The following is a 12392-nucleotide window of genomic DNA, read 5'->3' on the forward strand; positions in this document are numbered from 1 at the left end:
AAAAAATCTTTTATCTCCAAATAACCAGTAAAGAACTTGAGCTGTGGTTCAGGTGATAGAGTGGTAGCCTTGAGTGAAGAAGCTAAGTTCAAGCCTCAGTACTGGCAGAAAGAAAGAAAGAAAGAAAGAAAGAAAGAAAGAAAGAAAGAAAGAAAGAAAGAAAGAAAGAAAGAAAGAAAGAAAGAAAGAAAGAAAGAAGGAGGAAGAAGTGGAGAAGGAGGGAAGAAGAGAAAGATAAGGTTTCTTTGTTATTATATTGTTCATAGTTTTGGGCCTTTTTTTCCCCTTCCTTTTCAGGGGGCAAAGGTTCAGTATACAGTAGACTGATCTATATAACTGTGGGCAGGGATGGGAAGGAAAAACCGGGGAAAGCTAAGGAAGGGGAAACATTGTGTAAAAAAAGAAAGTACTTGTTACCTGACTTATGAAATGGTATTCCCCTCTGTACAGAATTTTTTTTTTTTTTTGGAGGTGGGGTCGGTCATGGGGCCTGAACCTTGGGCCTGGGTGCTGTCCCTCAGCTCTTCAGTTCAAGGCTAGCACTCTACCACTTGAAAACACAGCACCACTTCCGGCTTTTTCTGCTTATGTGGTGCTGAAGAATCAGACCCAGGGCTTCATGCTTACGAGGCAAGCACTCTACCACTGAGCCTCCTTCCCAGCCCCTGTATAGAATCTTAGTAATAAAATTTTATTGGAAAAAAAAAAAAAAGACATGGGAAAACAGGAGCATCCAGCACACCTCTTGGGGCATAATGCCCGAAGACTACTTTGAAAATAATACAGCAAAAAGGGGCTAAAGACATGGCTCAAGAGGTAAAATGCCTGCTTTGTAATAGAGAACCCCAGAGTTCAAACCTAACTATTGTCAAAAATAAAGGGGGAGGAAAAAAAAGAGAAACATCCAATTCAATAAAAGTCATTTTGACTCCATCAATGAGGTATGGACTGCTCATTAATATCTAAGTAACTGCATAAGGCCTACCAGACAGATTAACAGAAAATCACATCTCAAATTTCAGAAGTTTGGCGACTGTGAGGTAGGAGGTCAGGGTGCTAACAACTAGGGAAACATGCCAGAGAAAAGGCCTTTCCAGAGTATGAGAAATAATCCCAGCACTCAGGAGGCTGGGGCAGGAAGCAAGTTTGAAGTCAGGCTGAGCTACGTAGCAGGATCCCTGTACCAAGAAAGAGAAGAAGAGGGTAAGGCTGACTCCTGATCTAGGAGACTCATCCTATTACAGGGTTTTATGCTCTGTAATGGAGTGGCTAGGGGGTGGGTGTTGGGTGTTCAGATAAGGAATGGAGAGTGGTAGGTGGAGAGAAGAACCAAGAGCTAGGGGGGAAACCAGGTCCATTGTTGTTAGCCAACCTGAGTATTAGCAATGTGGTGCTTGAGAACTAAGGAAGACATTTTGAAGCCTATGTGCCACACTGGAGACCTGACAAACTAAGAGGACATGAGGAAAAAACCCAGGGCAGAGTCAAAGTCTCCAGAAAAGTGACTGGGTAGCTACTGCAACACCAAAAAATGATCAGATAGAAACGTAAGCATCTCTAACACACATAATAAACAACCATCTATAAAGTCTAGTGAAAATATAGTATTCGCTATTAGTAATTGAAATTAACCAGTACATTAGTTAACAGCTAATTTTTAAAAAGTTGAAAAAAATGTCTAGTAGAGTTTTTGTACCTGATGCAGTCTTACTATCTTTGGAGAATTTTTGATTATCTTCATACTTAAGATATCCATTGTTTCAAGCATTATAAATATTAAAAGTGTGTTAATGAGGGAAAGATTTAACAATGTAACTATGAAGTTCTTTTAATAAAATTCAGTATTTTTCATTAAATTACCTGTCCAAAGGAACCTTTGCCTATCAAGGAGTCAATTTCGTAACGGTCCATCCACTTTTCTCCGTTTTTTACAATATAATCATAGTTATCATCATCGTAACCATCATTGTAAACCTTCCGCTCCTTCTTGTGACTAGAATCGTCTCCCTGGCCTTGTTGGTGTCTTCGCTTCTTTTTTGCATAGTAAACCTGGAATAAAAACATACAGTGTTAACTGTAGAATGTAACTCACTATTATACCTGCACAGGGCTGGAAGAGGGTGCTTACGAATCAAGAGTATATATGAGGCAAAGCTCTCCAAGACACCGATGAAATTTAATTTTCCATGACAAATACCAACAAATGAAATATAGAATTTTTCTATAGGTGGCACTTGGGTTAGAATATATTAACTGGTATAACCAATGTGAACACATATTTATGTCAATTTCACTACATAATTGTATTGGAGCTACATCTGATAAACAGCTGATATTCTCTCTAATACATCTTTTTCAAGAAGTGTTAACGGCCCATTTACAGTTGCTTGATAAGTATAACTTCTCTAGAAAAATAACCCAGACCTAGGAGGTATCTGTACAAAGTATACTAATACAATCAACAAAAGCCAAACGAAACAAATGGTGCTAGGGTGTGAACTCAAGGGGTCAAGCTTTCTACACAAGTGCTCGACTACTAAGCCATGCCTCCAGATCTTTTTTTTTTGAGGGGTCAGTCATGGGGCTTGAGCTCTGGGCCTGGGTACTCTCCCTCAGCTCTTCAGCTCAAGGCGAGCACTCTACTGCTTTTCTAGAGTTTTTCTTTTTTTTTTTTTTCTTTTCTCCGGTTTTCTAGAGGTTTATTGGAGATAAGAGTCTCACGGACTTTCCTGCCCGAGCTGGCTTTGAACTGATCCTCAGATCTCAGTCCCCTGAAAAGCTAGAGTTACAGGAGTGAGCCATCAGCACCCGGCCTCCAGATCTTTTTTTTGAGACAGGGTCTTGCTCTTGCTCATGATTCGCTGTGTTAGGTTCCTACTTGCAGTTGGGATGAAGGGGGCAAGGCATCATGCCCAGCTTTCTTCTCTCAACATGGGAATCTCTCAGACTTTTCTGCATAAGCTGGCCTGAAACCACAATCTCCTGAACTTAGCCTCCTAAGTAAGGAAGATTTAGTGTCATTCACCATTGTCTAGACTCAATTTCTAACAACCTAATGGTTAATAAAAAAAAATCCCTTTGTCCATCATCACTTGAAGTCTTAAGCCTTGTGGTAATCACTAACAGTTTTTATATACAAATAAGGTGAACTAGGCAAGTAGTCCATGTGGGAAATGAATTTTTTTTCTCTTTTTTGTCTATTGTGGGGCCTGAACTCTGGGCCTGAGTCTGTCCTTTAGCTCAAGGCTAGCACTCTACCACTTGAGCCATAGCTCCACTTTTGGCTTTTTCTGCTTATATGATGCTGAGGAATCGAACCCAGGGCCTCAAGCATGCAAGGCAAGCACTCTACCACTGAGCCATCTTCCCAGCCCTAAATGAAGAAATTTTAACTTACATTCTGGAGAGTCATATCAGAAATGCTCTAGTTAACAAGGTGGCAAGACATATGTAGGAAGCCTTAATAAAACTACTGCTCATAGTTTGTTACTAACAATCTAACAGATAGTAACAAAGTGACATACATTTTCAGATAATCACAAGAAAATCTGACACATTGTTCATAATACATAATATGTATATAATCTAACTTAGAAATGCTCCTGGTGGGGTGAATTCTAACTTCATCTTTACCACAATATCACAGTGTAGTAACAACTGGCAGGAAACAATAAAACCTGTTGAAAGCTTGAATGGACCTAAGAAGTTGGCAGGGCATAAACCTTTAATGAGGAAGGATCCAGGACTCTCACTGGAAAAGGAAAGCTCTAGAACAGCTCACGGAAAATAATTATAGGAACTGGAGGAGAGGCCTAAAGCAAATGGTAATGAAACCAAACCAGGTCCAACACACCAGAAAAGTAACCTCTAGTGGCAAAAAGTCAAGCCACCAGACAAGTAATTTTAAATCTTATTTACTTTCACAAAAAAGATATTTTGTATCTTACCATGAAAATATAAATGAACACAAAAACTAAGACAGGAAAAAAAATTCCACAGACATATATAAATAGTTCAAGTAAGCTAGGCCAACTGCCTACAACATGGTATTAAAATATCTCAAAGACTCTTTACAGCAGCAAGAGTAAAAAGATTCAGTTTCTATACAAATGAATTTAAGCCAAAGGGTAATATATGTAGATTTTTTTAACAGTCATTAGTCCTCTTCTTGTTTTGGAGAGGTTATACAAATAACTTAGTATATTAAATACTATTTTGAAAAAGAAAGTAACCACAATTTTCTTGTTTGCAATACTTGTTATATCTTTTCTTTTACATAGAATTAATTCTACAATCTATCATTAATTTATCAGCCTTCATAATAATCATAAATATGACAGTCATTAAGAACAAGTTTAGAATATTTAGAAAGCATAACAAACATCTTACCTCATTAATATGCTTGTATGTTTTGATCAAGTCAACAGAAAGTTTTCTCAGGGGAGCGGTGGCTGGATCGCGGAAGGTTTGGGGCATCCGCCTCTGTAACATGACAATATCAGGCATCACCTTAAATAGACAGAGAAGACTACCACTTTAACTCTACTGTATTCATGCAATACCTTCTTCTGTACCCTGAATATATGTACTTTTAAACAAAAGCCATCCATATTAGCAGATTACAAATTCTTTGTTACTTTTCATCTGGATTCCAATGAAGACAAGATTTCAATCCCATTCTCCTAAATCTAAACAGAATTACACACTCTCTGGTACAAGAAACACACCGGACACTGCCCCAGAGTGCTTCTCTCCCATACAATTAGACATTAAAAAAAAATTCTACTCAGATACTCAGAAGGAAATCAGGTCAGGTCAGGTTTATAACAGGTGGGCAGAGTTAAATCCAACCACCAAAGGAAGTCTGCAAGTTCCTAAGGCAAAATTTCAAGGCTCCAGTGACACCAAAACCCAAGCTGGTTGGTACCAGAGCCCCACGGCTGCCAACTGTTGGGTGCTAAGAAGTGCAGCTGATAGCACCATCAAACTTTACTCACTGACACTCACCTGAGCCACAAACCCAGGCTCAGGTGTGCATTCCTAACATTGCTCTTTGAGCACTATACACAAAGCATCATGCCTCAGTAAACGAAGGGAAGGACCCATGGAACTTCTTGCAATCAACAGATTTTTCAAGCCAATTATATCAATGTATTAGCACACTAGTCCTCCCTATATTCTTGCCTGGCTCTTATGGATATTTCTACAAGTGAAATTTGCTGAATCAGACCCTCTTGCAAAGACGACTCAGAGAACACAGGTCAATTAGAGAGAAAGACCAACAATATAAACAACACAAACTCATACCTTCAAAAGTATCTTGAGAACTAACCCATACTAATAAAATAAAAATAAAAAAATTTTAAAAAGAAAAGGGCTCTAACTGTGCAGAACAAGAACTAATCAGCATCCCTGTGGTCAGGCACGATGGAGTTATTACAAGCATTCAGCTAGAAGAATTACCAATATTAATGTTAAATTTCCTCTGCATGAACACTCAGATTCTAAAAAAAATTTTTTTTTCAAGATAGTAAATTCATTGAATTACTGAGTAAACTATGCATCTCTTCCAATTGTCCTCTCCTTCTTACAGCTCCAAATAAGACACAGGGCAGGACAGGTATAAGACCCTTGATAATTTAACTACTGAGGAGATCTTCATAATTAATAAGACCTGAAATAATTTTCTGAATATATACTGTTTTATTCCAAAACTAATAGCAGTAGGTAAAACTAAGTTCCCTGGGAACTTAATTTATTAAAGACAGTATCAGGTCTGGGAAGGTGGCTCAGTGGTAGAGCACTTGCCTTGCATGCATGAGGCCGTGGGGTCGATTCCCCAGCACCACATAAGCAAAAAAGAAAAAACCAGAAGTGATGCTGTGGCTCAAGTGGTAGAGCACTAGCTTTGAGCTGAAGAGCTGAGGGACAGCGTCCAGACCCAGAGTTCAGGCTCCACGACCAGACCAAAAAAAATTAAAAAATAAAGACAGTATCAGTAATAAACATGTCAATTAATTATGTGAATGATATAAACATTTAAAGGAACGAAAAATGTTTACACTGCATAATATATATATATGTGTAGTTTATATGTTTATGGTTTATAACAGGTTTCTTTAAAAAAAATTTTTTTATTGTGAAAATACTGTACTGAGGGTTTACAATTACATGGGCAAGATAATGAGTACATTTCTTATCAAGCATTGTAGTAGCCTCCTCCTTTGTTTCCCCTTCCCATCCCTTCCCATTCCCCCCAAATCCCCTCCCCACCCTGCCGCCGATCAAAGTTGTAAAGTGTTTGGACATAACGACTTGTACATCTTATTGTTGCAATGGGTCCACCTGTATCCCTATTCAAACAATTTGTTTTTGCCCTTCCCCTCCACAAATTATACCAACATCAAATACAGTGAAAGCAGGGCTTATACCGTGGGGGAGGGACATACAAAGCAACAAAGAAATCATCTTATAAGTTAGAAACAATCGCATGAAAGAAAAAAACATTTGAATACATATCTTAGGGTTCATTTCCCTAAAATCAACTTATCTGACCTTTTCTGCTTGACTCAGACATATACTAGTTATTGCAAATAAGGGAAACCATGGGACCTATGTTTCTTAGGGCCTGGCTTACTTCATGTAATATAACTTTTTCCAAGCATTTCCATTTCCTAACAAATGGGGCAATGTCATTCTTTCTGATGGAGGCATAGAATTCCATTGTGTATATATACCACATTTTCTTGATCCATTCATCTACTGAGGGGCATCTGGGTTGGTTCCATATCTTAGCTATGGTAAATAATGCTGCAATAAGCATAGTCGTACTGGTAGCTTTAGTGTGGTCTTGTATGTGATCATTTGGGTAAATGCCCAAAAGTGGGATTGCTGGATCATAGGGGAGCTCTATGTGGAGTCTTTTGAGGAACCTCCCTACTGTTTTCCAAAGTGGTTGAACAGGTTTACACTCCCCCCAACAATGTAGTAAGGTTCCCTTCAGTCCGCATCCCCTCCAGCATCTGTTGTTCTATGAGACCCTTGTCCGTTGTATGGCTAGTGAAGATCTTTTCCCAATCGGTGGGCTTTCTATTGATCTTGATAGCTATGTCCTTTGCCATGCAGAAGCTCTGCAATTTTATGTAATCCCACTTATCCAACCTTTCTTTGATTTGTTGTGTTTCTGGGTCTCTATTAAGAATTTTTTTTTAATTTTGTAAGCAAAATTAAAATGCTGAGCTCTAATGCTGAGCTATGGCTCCAAGCCTTTTGTGTGTATGTGTGTTTTTGCCAGTATGAGGTTTAAACTCAGAGTTTTACCTTCATACACTTAGTTTTACAGTTCATGATTGGTACTCTATCACTTGGGTAACATCTCCATTTACAGCCTTTTGCTGATTAACTGGAGACAGTCTCTTGGATGTGTCTTCCTAGTCTGGCTTGGAGCCCCAATTCTGATTATCTTTCAATTAAAATATAGTGTTCAGCTTTTGCTTTTAAAAAAAGATCTTAAAATATAAACATCTTATGTTTTGCCTATCTAAACTTTCATACTATATTTAAAAATGCAATCAATTATTTCATATTCCAACTTTTCTTCCCCTGGTACCAGGACTTGAACTCAGGGCCAAATACTCTTCCTTAGGTTCTTGGACCAAGGTTGCAATTGTTCTACCATGTTAGCCACACCTCCATTTCTGGCCTTTTGCTGGTTAATTGGAGTTAATCAAATAGCCAGTACAGGCTGGCTTTGAACCTCAATTTTCAGATCTCAAACTCCTGAGTAGCTATGACTGCAGGTATGTGCCACTGTCTCCCCGCCCCAACTTTATTCATTTTTTTTTTTAATTTTTGGTTGGCCTGGGCACTGAACCAAAGCCTAATCTGAGCCATGTCCCCAGCCCTTTGGTTTATGTTTTGTTTTTGAGACTCAAACTTTGCCCAACTCCTTGCTTCTGCCTCCCCAAAACCTGGGACGACAAGGTATATACTAGGCTAACATGTTTAAAGAATAAACTGCCATATCAACTTTGTTTCTGACACTTTGTCAACTTACCTGGTTAGTTAGAGGTTGTTGAATCTGGTCAGAATATGCTAAGGCAGAAACCTGTTGGTCACTGATGCTTGGCTGGCGACGGTCACTGTACTGATGTGAGTGGGGCATCTGTCCAGCCATCTGAAGGCCAGCAGCATGGAATGAAAACGACGGTGCAAGCCGAACAGATGAAGGTTTGCATGCTGAAGTCTCTCCTCCTGTGACAAGATAAACGCAGTTTAAGTAAGCATCATGTTCTAATGTTAGTACCATTTGATGTGTCTAACAGTTGTTTATGCTAGGCCTTTCAGACATTCAATAATATTAAAACCTTTATAACATCAAACAAGATCTGTCACTAAACATAAAATTAAATGGTGTAAGAGATACTGATTGAGTGCATATAAATTTATTGAGAAACTCTTAAGAAAAGCTTTGTATGTGGCAACAGTAGAAACCTTTAAAAGTTATTTTCACAAATGAAAATTTTATCCATTAAGAACCCTAAGTAACAGTTTGAAGAGAACCCCAAGTAACAGTCTCAGTTCTAGAAAAGCCTTGTCAATACATCAGTTCTTCACAAATCAACCCGCGAACAGTGCTGATATACTGCTTTGCATCTTTCTAGATATATGGCAAGCAATATTCCAGGGATCCCCAAAGCAAAGATCTGTCAGGTCTCAGCACTGACAGAAGTAAGAGCTGAACATATGCACCAGAAAGAAATACACAAATGCAGAATTCAAAGTCATTCAAAAGTGCTAAGATAAATAAGAAATGGCAAGCTGACCAAAAAGAAAAGGATATCTATCAATAATCATCCCACAGGTAGAGAAGGACGATAATTATGGTATATGCAGGGCAGAAACAGATTAAACCTTGTGACATGGGAAACTACTGACAAGCTTACTAACAAAAGACTTTTCTTCTTGTATCCAAAAAAAAACTACAAACTGAAACCAAGAAGCAAGGCACAAAATGCTTGTCAACAAATGCTAGAGCCCAAAGATTTAATGCTCCATTCTGAACGGACTAGCTATTCCAACCTCGCACCACACCATACTGACTAGTACCACACCACACTGACCAGTACACCAAGATGCTTTTCCTCAAATCTATTTTAGGTGTCCACATATACTGTGGGCTGATCATACCACCAAGAGTGCAAACTCTCAGCCAAGCTGGAGGGTTTGAAATCCCAGCTCTACTTCTTACTGCAATAATAGCATCAAATTTCCCAATAAGGATGGTTCCTATCTGAAAAGGTTATTGTGAAAATATTTGCAATAGCACTGGCAATTACCAGGTATACGAAACGTACCCTGATTACATGGGGACAGCATCAGCCTCTACTTCATGTTGACAAGACTCAGAAAACTGAAGAGAACAAAGCTCAAAAGTCTCAAAACTTAGGGATTCTTACTTCAAGATTCTCCCTCAAACAGAATCAAAACTGGGGGTTACGCAGAAGAGTAACCCCACCTGCCATGGAGCCTACCTCATACAGCCATCCATCTCCAAGGGCACTCCAAAACAACTTCTTTTCATTTGTTACAACTCACTTAAAATTACCAGATTCCAAACAGCTCTTTCTCTTTATTCTGCTCATGAGCACTTGCACAGCTTTACAATGTTTTAGTGTAAAGGTGATGTACAGAGGAGTTAACAGTTTCCATAGTCAGCTACTGAGTGCATTTCTTTTGGAACTGTGTCACCCTCCCTCATTTTCTCCCAGTCTGCATAGTTTTTCAAAGATGGCCAGTAATCCTTCTAACAAGTCTTCCACTGCCTGCTGTTGGCACTGCTTTTTGATCTTGGCTTCTCTCTCCAACATGTGTTATTAAATGACCTACACAAAATGACTAAGTAAAAGAACTTTGAACTTAGATGAGAAATGAGTTTTCTGAGCACAACATTTTTTTCCCTTTCATTCAACTGTAGGCAACTTCTGTTCAGCTTAAGAAATGAAAACTGGCAGGGCACCAGTGGCTCACGTCCTAGCTACTCCGAAGGCTGAGATCTGAGGATCGCAGTTCAAAGCCAGTCCGGGCAGGAAAGACTGTGAGACTCCTATCTCCAATAAACCACCAGAAAACCGGAAGTGGCGCTGTAGCTCAAGTGGTAGAGTGCTAGCCTTGAGCTGAAGAGCTGAGGGATAGCGCCCAGGCCCAGAAAACTGATTTTTTTTTCTGTCGGTCATGGGGCTTGAACTCTGGGCTTGTTGCCTATTCCATTTCTTAGTATGGGAGTGGAGGAACACACACACACACACACACACACACACACACACACACTCTCTCTCTCTCTCTCCCTTCTCAACTCAATTACTATGCATCAAATTCAGAAATCAACATTAATTACTTTCCTCTCATGATGCCAATTTTTAAGCTATTTACTCACTTATTCTTTTTTTTTGTTTTTGTTTTTGGTCGTGGGGCTTGAACTCTGGGCCTGGTGCCCTCAGCTCTTCAGCTTAAGGAGAGCTCTCTACCACTGAGCCACAGCGCCACTTCTGGTTTTCTGGTGGTTTACTGGAAATATGAGTCTCGGGGACTTTTCCTGCCCAGGCTGGCTTTGAACTATGATCCTCTGATCTCAGCCTCCTGAGCATAAGCCACCAGTGCCTGGCATCACTTTTTTTTATGATAAAACCCCGAGGACAACCTAACTAATATGAGTATTTCTATTCAATCTGATTCTATAACTAAGAACATATTTATTCTTTCTAAAGTTTGTACTTTCCATTTTAATTCAAATGTTAATTTAAAAGGATTCAGTTTATCTGTTAATAGGTTATGTTAATAAAGTACTAGGCCAAGCCATATGAGTTGTTGCTTTGTTACAAAACTGATAGCTACCATAGCATTGTAATCTATATTCAACTAAATTTACAATTAGCCATATTAGTCTAAGAATGAATCACAATGAATGTGGAATTGTCATGGTTACAATTGCAGATGAACTTTAAAAAATTCAATTCAAAACTACCTTCAAAATCATTATTTGGAGATCAACTCCAAAATGATCATTAAAACTGCTGTCATAGTACAAAAGACATGTTACAGAAAAGTATGCATGTAGCAACCTGTTTGTACTTAGTATATCCTTCTGAACTATACACACTTACATTTAACTTTTTAAATTTATAAAAATCATGTTGTAGCTGGGTGCCAGTGGCTCACATCTGTAACCCTAGATACTCAGGAAGCTGAGATCTGAGAATCATGGTTTGAAGTCAGCCAAGGCAGGAAAGTCCAAGACACTCTTACCTCTAATAAACTACTCAGAAAACATGAAAGTAATGTAGTGGCTCAAGTGATGGAGCAAAGGAGGTTCAGGGATAACACCCAGGCCCTGAGTTCAAGCCCCATGATGTACAAAAGAAAAAAAAGTTATAAAACAAACAACAAAAACTGAAAATGTTTTCTCAATGCAATCAAGTTACTATGTCCTAGTATGAAGCATGCTACTGGGAGAGTGGACAGTCTGTAAGGAGAAACATTGCATCAAGACATCTCTAAGACTGAGCTGAACAATAGAGCAGACCCAGAGGAAACACCAAATTTTCAAAGCCTGGGATATTCTGAGTAAAATAAAAAAGTACAAACCAGCCATTTATCTCTGATCTAAGACTGTATGGAGGTCGCAGGTCTGAATGTACACTAGTCAGCTATCTTAAATTTTAGTTATTAACATGTTGGTAAGAGACTATTCCCTTAATCTCTATTAGGTTTTAAAGAGAAATAGCTAAACCTAAGAACAAAATGGAAGACTGAAATTGAAGTGGAAATAATTCAAGATAATTAAAGTCACAGCACCCAAGTATAAAAACTACTATAAATCTAAGGTTCTGAGATCAAATCCCCTAGATTGGGAGGAAACAAGCTTATATGATTAGAAGCCTGCAGGATCCCTAGCAACAAAACACATGAGAACTGCAGACAAATGTTAAAGGAACAGACAACTATGATGACTAGAAATAGATGTATGGGACTGAGGACACTGGAAGGTGGGCCTACTAGTAAGTTCTGTTCACTTTTAGCACTAGTACCAAGAATAGTGCCTGGGACACAAGGCCTATATTCAATAAACATTTGCTCAGTGAAAGAGTGAACTGAATGGGTCAGGAATTTTAGCCTATGAGGAGCAGAGAAAGGGATGCAGAAAGAAGCTGAGGAGGAATAAGGATTTAAGAATTATTTTTAAGTTCAAAGCCAGCCCGGGCAGGAGAGACCGTGAGACTCCTATCTCCAATAAATCACCAGAAAACCGGAAGTGGCGCTGTAGCTCAAGTGGTAGAGCGCTCGCCTTGAGCTGAAGAGCTGAGGGACAGCGCCCAGACCCAGAGTTCAGGCCC

At 39.0% G+C, this 12392-nt stretch overlaps 1 protein-coding gene across 2 annotated transcripts in view; it reads right to left on the reverse strand.

Moving 5' to 3' along the window:
• Window positions 1-12392, reverse strand: part of Dyrk1a (dual-specificity tyrosine-(Y)-phosphorylation regulated kinase 1A) — a 98302-nt gene that overhangs the window by 29049 nt on the left and 56861 nt on the right. The window contains exons 2-4 of one of the 2 annotated variants that reach the window (XM_013027543.1): window positions 8057-8253; window positions 4390-4482; window positions 1861-2049 (exon numbers count right to left, since the gene is read on the reverse strand). In XM_013027543.1, coding sequence (XP_012882997.1) covers window positions 1861-2049; window positions 4390-4482; window positions 8057-8253 — 479 coding nt within the window. Of the gene's footprint in view, window positions 1-1860; window positions 2050-4389; window positions 4510-8056; window positions 8254-12392 lie in introns of both variants that reach the window. The other variant, XM_013027542.1, reaches the window with a different exon arrangement.

The sequence above is a fragment of the Dipodomys ordii genome, unplaced genomic scaffold, assembly GCF_000151885.1.
Source record: "Dipodomys ordii isolate 6190 unplaced genomic scaffold, Dord_2.0 Scaffold104, whole genome shotgun sequence".
In the NCBI taxonomy this organism is placed as follows: domain Eukaryota; kingdom Metazoa; phylum Chordata; class Mammalia; order Rodentia; family Heteromyidae; genus Dipodomys; species Dipodomys ordii.